The sequence below is a fragment of the Capsicum annuum genome, chromosome 7 (genome assembly GCF_002878395.1).
Source record: "Capsicum annuum cultivar UCD-10X-F1 chromosome 7, UCD10Xv1.1, whole genome shotgun sequence".
Classification (NCBI taxonomy): domain Eukaryota; kingdom Viridiplantae; phylum Streptophyta; class Magnoliopsida; order Solanales; family Solanaceae; genus Capsicum; species Capsicum annuum.
In genome coordinates, this window is record NC_061117.1 from 201,616,053 (window position 1) to 201,625,538 (window position 9,486).

A 9,486-nucleotide genomic window follows, 5' to 3' on the forward strand; every position below is an offset into this window, starting at 1 on the left:
TTATTATTAGAGAGAACTTAATTGATATTATTGTTACTAAGAGAAAAAGAAAAAATGGTCTCTTATCTTTGATATTAAGTGCAAGATATTCCGTTTAGTATCACTTGAGTAGCCATGACAGCTTTACTAGTTACTTCAAGGCTAGCCTTACCCAAACACCGTGAATATAGGTAAAATTGCTTTGATATTGTGTTGTTTGTTGAATCCCTGCTTGCAGGAAAAACAAAAGGACGAGTTTACGAGTAGATTTCTAAAAGAATAAATGGTGAAATATTACTTTGAAGGAGAAGAAGTTGGTTAAGGAAAATACAATCCGAACAAAATTTCTCAACTACACTAGTAAGAAGTCGATTACAGTATGTAAAAAAGCAATAAATCCAGAGTTCAGTATTGTCTAGTCTGATGTTGTTTCAGATTCTGCTAGAATCCCTCCCAAACGCCGAACGCCTTATCCAATCAGATACCACCAGCACCCTTGTACGCCAGCTGACTAGCTTGCTGAAATATGAAACCGAACAGATTAACATGATGAAAATAATCACAACATTTGATTGCACTCAATTTTTACATCAAACCAATTAAAGCAAGAATGTGTCGTATATAAACTTTCACAAGTTAACCGTGCTTATGTATTCTCGTCCTGATTTGATGTAAACACAGGGTACGGTAAGTGTTTTTTGTAATTTGACTAGACTTACCTTGCATATACTGAATACCAGAGCCACTGAGTACTGTGACCTATTGAAACCCAGTCTCCAGGGAGTTGAGCTGCAGTCTGTTCCCCACCCAAAGGTGCAAATTGCCCCAAATGCCTATACCTGTAAGAGAGGAAAAAAGAACCAACATGAAACATAACATCAGTAAAGGTCAGAGTTAAACACTGTCAAATCTAAGCAAGAAAAGGGCCGCCTGGTGCACAAAAGCTCTTGCTATGCGTGGGGCTGGGTCCAGGGAAGGGCGCAAGGGTCTGTTGTATGCAGTGTTACCCTGCATTTCTACAAGAGGCTGTTTCCACGGCTTGAACCCGTGAGACCTCCAAGGCACATGGAGGTAACTTCACCATTTACTCCAAGGCTCCCCTCAAATCTAAGCAAGAGTTGATAGGGTTTCCTATTTCAAATGTGAATGTCCATTTTCTTCATAAACAAGAGGTTCATGATTCAGAGTAATCATCTCTGGTGATTTTTCATGCCTACCTAAATGGATGGAAGCGATGACGCCCTGTTCCTCTGAATCTTAGTGGACCTTCTGGAGTTGCTTCACATACAGTCACGCGATTGAAACAGTCAGCGAGGTAGCTACCTTGTTGAGCTGCAACCTAGTGTAGGAAATAATAGCATAAGATGAGGAACAAAAGCCATATAAACAAGAGAAAATAATCTATATATTCACCTGTGCAGTAGCAGGAAGATTTTTCATCTGGGAGTCTACTTCGGCAAGTAGTTTCTTGAACTTTTCGATGTTAATTTCAGCATGGTCTTCCGAGTTCATTAGTAAAGCATTAAAATTTTTCAACTGCTTTTTCTTCAGATAAAGATCCACTTGAGGGTACCTCTCACATATGTCTTGGATTACTTCTTTAAAATCATCCATTCTTAGAGTACCGGAATTGTTCTTGTCTGCCTTGCTAAATATGATTGCAATATCTTCCTGAAATATAAATTTCAATAGATAAATAGAATTTCAACCCCATCACAAAAGTGGAAAGGGAAAAAGTCTAACAAACTAACTAAACAAAAATCGTAAGTGTGTGAGCATGATATCTTTTAATTCTTGATTTCAAAGCTGTACCTAGTTTCTTAACCAGTACAAAGATAAGGAAGTTTCATTTACTTTCATTCAATTGTATCATCAACCTTTTTAGAAACCATCAAAACTAGAAAGAAGAAAGTATACTACACAAACAAACGAATCAAATACCAGAAAGTGTGAGCATGATATTGTCAATTCATGATCTTGGTTTTCAAAATTCGTACCAATAAGAGGGAGAGCAAGGGTGGAACAGGAACATATGGTTAGGTTTGCTTAGTATATTTAGGATTAGTAAATGAGAATTGTTGCATTTCTTTAGCTATTCAATCAGGGAATTGAAGAAGAAAAGATCATTATACAAGTTGAGACTTCTTCAGTTTCCAAGAAATACTGCTAAATTGTTGAAATTCAGTATAAGAAATCAAAATCAAAAGTTTGAGTAACTTTACCATGACACTGCGTTGGTTTATTGTGGCACAATCACCAAGAGCATAAACCTCATTGCACCCTTCAACTCGGAGCCATTCATCTGTTGCTAATACTCGCCTGTTTGTCTGCAAACCATCAACAGAAACAGATTGGCACAAAACATCTCAAGGACGTGAGTTGGTGCTGAAATAAGTACTAAATATTAACAAGAAATGCAGACTAACAAAATTGAACATACCTGACCGATTTGTTTCATAAAATCCATAACAACAGGGCGAGATCCAATGCCAGTGGCCCAGACACACATTCCATATGGTATGGTAACAGTTTGGCCAGTGCTTCTCTCTTTGGTTGATATTTCACGGTCACTTACTTTCACCACCATTGATCCAGTTTTCAGGACAATACCATCTCTCCCAAATTTTTCCTCAGCAAACGCCGTAATTCTTTGGTCAAACCTGAAAAAAGTGAAAGTTGAAGTGATTTAAACGGACAGCTTATTGCAGATCTTCACAGATAGGTGGGCAAGCAAACAAGTTACAAGCTATAATATCGTATGAGTTGCACCAATTGATCTAAAAACACACTTCAATCTTTCTGTCATAAACTATGTGCTTGGACTCTTCAAAAATGTTGTATATGTGCTTGGCCTCTTCAAAAATGTTGTCGCATCTATGTCCACATGTTTTAAAGAGTCCGAGCAACATAGGTTCATGTAGTATGTGGAGAATGTTGCTTACATGTTCAGTATATGATCCCCAGCCTCAAGGAGTGTTATCTTGACATATTGTTTAAGTGCAGGATACAACTTGGCGAGATCCTCTTTCACAAAATCATGAAGCTCTGCAGCAAACTCCACACCTGCTGGACCACCTCCAACAACCACAAAATGAAGAATTCTCTTCCTCTCATCTTCACTTATGCTTGGAAGGCTTGCCCTCTCGAAACAATCTAACACGGTCCTACGAATTCTCTGAGCATCTTCAACTTCCTGCATTGAAATATCGTTGCTTGCTCTTCAAAAAACACTATAGCAGGCGTGTCTGCATTTATAGAAGCTTTCATTTTCATGCTTATATTAATTATTGGCTTGGTTTATGCATGGCGAAAGGGGGTATTGGAATGGTCTTAGCTCCTGAATATTCAGAACATAAAAAGGAAACCGAAAAAATAAGATTGAGGCAGTTATGAATTCCATTCAGTTTCCCTTTCTTGATTGAACAACTCAAAATTTAGTTATTTCGACCGCATTAAATGATCTATCAAATTGGTCAATGGATCTAGTTTTAGCTGCGTCTCTATGGTACCAGTTGTTGCTTCATTGAATTTGCTTCACCAATAGGCTCACGCGACATAAGATTCACATGGACCTTCGGAGACTATACTTCAGTTCAGTAAATACAGTTGCTTAGAAAAAACTACCTTTAGAAAGTGAGCATTCTCCACAACACCAGGGGTGTTGAAAGTATTTGCTCTAGCTCCCATAGCAATCACCAGGTAGTCATAATCTACGGTAAATTCTTCTATACCACCACCCAAATGACTTGGTTGGGTTGTTTTACAGTGAACTTTCTTGTTTACTGTGTCAATCCTGTAACACTCAGCTTCCTTGAAATCAGCATCGAAGTTTTTCTGTTAAACAGAAATCATAAATACTTCTTAACACCAAAATCTCAAATAGGGTGCAGATGAAAAAACAACAAACTATTGATGTGTATACCTTTTTGATAATGTTACGAATTGGTTCTACGATGCTCCTTGCTTCGATTGTGCCACAGGTAACACTAGGTAACAGAGGAGTGAAGGCAAAATAGTTACGAGGAGACACGACCTGGACAGAATATGAGGGGTCTTTCAAATTCTTAAGAAAACTTGTTCCTGCCCAGCCTGTTCCAAGCACTACCACTTTCTTCTTCTTAAGATCATCTTGACCTGCATCAGCAAATGCAGTGTGACATACAGTAGCTAGCCCTCCACCACTGCAAAGTCCAAAATCAATCAATCAATCAATCAATAATAAATTAGCGTCTGCAACATGGACCATCTATATATTCCAGTCTATTCAGGTATTCATTAGTGGAAATTCCAGGAAATTTATATAATTGTGTTAGAAGGCACAAAGATTAAACAGAAATTGTAGCTGCGGTCTCCCCTTCAAAGGAGTGCTGAAATTGTGTAAGCAATTGCACGTAGAGGAGTCAAATTACTCAACTTTGTGTCTATATGAATGCAAGTTTTTATATAGAAACCCAAAATTAGAAGTTGCTGAGTCTTTACCAACACAAATTATTGACACTAAAAGTGGCACTAGAGAAAATTGGTGACAAGTATTAAAGTGCACATTCAATTTCAAGCTATCTTAGTACACCCACTGGTTTTCTCCAGTTTTTGTTCTGAATGGTCATGCTAAAATAACCATACACATTGAAAAATCAGATCAAATTCTGTAGTTTATTTTCCGAGGCGATTAAAACAAAACTAACAGATTCCGGTTGCAATAAAATCCAAAGTATAAATAAATAACTTAACTGATGAGTAATGACTAATGACTAGTAACATATATTAGCTTTTGAGCAAAAACCTTAACAGAACAGACCATAAAAAAGCAGCAAGATCCTACGTCCATAGGTCTAGAACAATTTTGACCTTCCAGTCTAAAAGACTAGGACCATACTAGACAAAAGGCACTTCGTTGAAAACTATACTGTGCAAAATAGAAATAAAAACAACGAGTGGTACATGGTCTTTTTGAGTTTATGTAAGCCATTGAATAGATCTACTTGACAAAAGTAAAGTTCTAGTAAAGTGACAAAAGGAGATTCAAAAAATTTCTTTAGGTCATATATTGATTTAGAACTTATCAGGTGTGACATTTTTTATCCCTATAAACTTTTGGATCCAACTTGTTACATTTTAAAAAAACGAACAAAACATAAGTAAAAACAATCAACAAGCAAGTGCTAAAAATGAGAAAGAAATCGTAGATGGTAACACTACAACAAGCATGTGGTGCATGTGTTATACTAAACAAAATTAACAAAGCATATAGTAGTTTACATCATCCTAGTACTAAAATAAAAAAAAAAAAAAAAACAATAATAATAACATACTAATCCTACACAGCAAGATCGACCGAGAAAGCAAAGTATACTTTGACCTTACAATACAATAGAAAACAATAGTGTAACAAAATGAACATACCTAACAGTGAAAAGAACAAGTAATTTAGGAAGATGAGGATAGTCATTGAAAGCCCTGGAGGCTCTCTGGAAAGAACTATACCCACGCATTATTTCGTCAATACTAACCCTAATGAATATTCACTCACTTTTTGCTTCCCTCACTTTATATACTGACGGGAAATTTGTCTAAAAAAAGGGTAACACTTTCCATATATGAACGTAGTTACAGGGCAGCCACTTTTATTGTTTGTTTGTTTGTTTTGTTTTTTCAAGGGACTAACTAGTGGAGTAACTGTCAAGTAATTGGCAATTTTAACGCATTTTGACTTGTCAATAGCTAAAAAGTAGGAAAACGTGTCATTATGGATCTCCATGTTATTCGGACTTTGCAAGTACATTCGTACCTGTGAATATATTTTTCCTTTTTCTTTTGACGACATTAGAAAAACAAGAGGAATTTCCTTTTTCATTTTACTTATATTTTGAAATTTTAGTCCCCACGCACACTGCTCAAAATAACTTTTAGTCCTAATGCATTTTTTAATAAAAGAATTACGTCCTTTTGACTATAATTCTTCATTTTTAGATTGGAAAATGGCCAAAAAAATTTCCAACCTTTATCCCAAATCTCAACTATATACCTATACTTTGCGGGGGTTTTATGACCCCTCTGAACTATTTTAATGTGAAATATTTACACCCTTAAAAGCTTATTCCCAGACATTATTTCAGACAATGAGCTGCACTCGCTGTTACGTCATGCCACGTCATTTTTTTTCTTTTTTTTACTCTAAAAAATTAATTATTTAACTTTATTATTTTCTTTTCTCTTCCCCATTTCCCATTTTGCTTCATTTTCTTCTTCAACCACATTTTATTTTTGTTGTTAATTTTTGAAATTTAATTTTGTATTAAATTATATATGGCATTGGAGGTTATGTTGGAAATTATATATAGCATTTTGTGTTAAAAACTTTGAGCATTGTGGAAATTATATACGTCGGAGTTGGAGTTCAAAGCTTTGAGCTCGCCATTAATAGCGGATCTTGAACAAGAAGAGAGGAAATTGGAGAAACGGAATATGACATTGTGGGTTAAAAGTTTTGAGCATTGTGAAAATTATATACGTCGGAGTTGGAGTTCAAAGTTTTGAGTTTGCCATTAATGGCGGATCTTGAGCAAAAAGAGAGAAAATTGGAGATGAAAAAATTATATATGACATTGTGGGTTAAAAGCTTTGAGCATTGTGAAAATTATATACGTCGAGTTGGAGTTCAAAGCTTTGAGCTCGCCATTAATGGCGGATCTTGAACAAAAAGAGAGAAAATTGGAGAAATGAAATATGGCATTGTGGGTTAAAAGCTTTGAGCATTGTGGAAATTATATACATCGGAGTAGGAGTTCAAAGCTTTGAGCTCGCCATTAATGGCGGATCTTGAGCAAAAAGAGAGAAAATTGGAGAAATGGAAAAATTATATATGGCATTGTGGGTTAAAAGTTTTGAGCATGAAAATTTTATACGTCAAGTTGGGTTCAAAGTTTTGAGCTCGCCATTAATGACGGATCTTGAACAAAAAGAGAGAAATTGGATAAATTGTTTATGAAGCTTCGGCCAGACTTCACATACGAAAATGAATAAGAATCTAAACTTTGTTAAATCTTCTTGTCTTCTTAGTTCAAGTGTTTCTTGTTTCCGGTAAATAACCTTTTTCAAATTATCAAAAAACACCATTAATAAGTCCTCGCCATTAATGAGTTCAAGAAAGATAAGAAAATGAAATTGGAGAACAGGAAGATGAGAAAACTCCATTAATGAGTTCTAGAATTTTATGTTTTGAGAAAGAGAAGAAAAAGACAAAAAAATGAATAAGACAAAGTAATAATTAAAATTATTTATATAAAAAATATTTAAAATAAAATTTTAATAAATAATTTTGTTCTCACTCTCTTTAAAGAGAGTGATAATACTCTCTTGTCATGTCAACTTTCGGAGTGTAAATATTTCACTTTAAAATAATTCAGAGGGGTCATAGGACCCTCGCAAAGTATGAATGTGTAATTGAAATTTGGGGGTAAAGGTTAGGGGGGCTTTTGACCATTTTCTCTTTTTAGATATAAAAGATTTTTTATTTTTACGAAAAAGACTATTTTCTTTCTTATTCAATTTGTAAATGTTCAATAGATCTCATTTTCTCCTAAAAACATCTTGATTCACACAAATTTTGGGGAGAAAGAGTTTTCCATTCCTTTACGGTTTTTTAAATTTGTATGATCTTTTTATAAGAAATTTTTATTTTTACACGAGATTCAAAATATCATATTCTTTGCGGAAGAGGTACAAATATACCCCCGAACTTTAATAAATGATACAAATATCCCTTTGTCATACTTTGGGTACAAATATATTCTTACCATTAATGAAAAGGTACAAATATACCGTCGTTCTTTAATAAATGGTACAAATATATCCTCCATCATACTTTGGTTACAAATATATCCTTGTCGTTAATGAAAAGGTAAAAATATACCCTTCTCATTAACGACGAGACACGTGTCAGCATCGTATTGTTTGGCCCTTTTTAATTTATTTTATCTGTAAATAATTTAATTCATCTTAAATTATAACCCATATACCCGATCCAAATAACCCGACCCGATCCGACCTATGATACAATGAGGATCTTGGTTTTGCCGAGGAATGTCCAAGCTTTGCAAGTTTTTCTCATGTTTCTGTTCTTAAAATGTTGTCTTCTTGTTCACTTTTTGAAGTAGGTGAATAATGGTGTAACAATGAATTTAAAGCAGGCAACAACAACCATGAATTAGAAACAATTTCTGATTCATCGACACTCATGAATCAGTAAAAACAAACAACAGTCGTTAATGAGGAACATTAAACAGCATCAAAATATTAATTTAACATCAGAACATTAAACAATATCACTATATTAAACAAATCTCTACTCGATTCTAGATGGTAAATGGATCGAAATATGAATCGAACCGACATGTTTGTTAGAATTTTTTGGGTTAGTGAGAGCGTGTGAGTGTGAGAGAGTGGAAGAAAGAAACACGCGTGAATAGAGACGCGTGATATGTCTCTTGAAGCTTCCCTATTACACGGATCTGATCAGGTTATTTGGATCGGGTATGAGTTATAATTTAGGATAGATTAAATTATTCACAGATAAAATAAATAAAAAAGGACAAATCAATACGATGCTGAGACGTGTCTTGTCATTAATGAGAAGAGTATATTTTTACCTTTTCATTAACGACAAGGGTATATTTGCACCCAAAGTATGATGGAGGGTATACTTTTACCATTTATTAAAGTTCGAGGGTATATTTGTATATTTCATTAATGGCAAGAATATATTTGTATCTAAAGTATGACGGAGAGTATATTTGTATCATTTATTAAAGTTTGAGAGTATATTTGTATCTTTTCATTAATGGCAAGGATATATTTGTACCCAAAATATGACGGAGGATATATTTATACCATTTATTAAAGTTCGAGTGTATATTTGTACGTTTTCCTTTTTCCTTAATTCAAATTGTAATAGAAGAAGAGATGCTATCAAATTTTGAAGGCATTGATAATTGTAACTTATTTCATTGTCCAGATCCGTCTATTGACTCCTAATAATGCCAATACCTCCTCGGTAAAATTTTACATGCACCCAGTATATATATCAAATTAATATTTTTTATCATGATTATATAATTAAATTAAGTAAAATACATGTTAATTAATCATGGTTAAGTAACATTAACTTTAAATTCAAATATATGGCATGCATGTATTGGCTTAGTGTATACACCGGGTGCGTGTAAGTTTTTTCCCTCCCTACTTTCCTTGTAATAACATTTCATTATAGCGTTCTTGTTTATTTTTCATGTTATATTTTACTTTTTTTTTTTATAATAAGAGTTCAAAACTTTCTACTTATAGTAGCGATATTCATTAAAACACTCTTTATAAAATAACCTCAAGATAACACATACTCAAATATTGTGTGATAATATTTTATAAAAAATATATTATTTATAAGAAATATAGTATAAAATATTTATGGTAATATTTAGCCTTGCCCTGTCCTGTTTATTTGGCCTGCCT

At 34.1% G+C, this 9,486-nt stretch overlaps 1 protein-coding gene across 1 annotated transcript; it reads right to left on the reverse strand.

Annotated features, from left to right (window-relative positions):
• Window positions 1–247: 247 nt before the first annotated feature.
• On the reverse strand, window positions 248–5,609 carry LOC107878316 (external alternative NAD(P)H-ubiquinone oxidoreductase B3, mitochondrial). The gene is made up of 10 exons (XM_016725251.2): window positions 5,383–5,609; window positions 3,902–4,160; window positions 3,604–3,813; window positions 2,922–3,172; window positions 2,420–2,639; window positions 2,202–2,306; window positions 1,393–1,650; window positions 1,197–1,318; window positions 699–818; window positions 248–498 (listed from the first exon to the last, which is right to left on the reverse strand). Exons 1-10 carry the CDS (start codon window positions 5,469–5,471, stop codon window positions 411–413), a joined length of 1,722 nt encoding a protein of 573 aa, XP_016580737.2. The 5' UTR covers window positions 5,472–5,609; the 3' UTR covers window positions 248–410.
• Window positions 5,610–9,486: the final 3,877 nt, after the last annotated feature.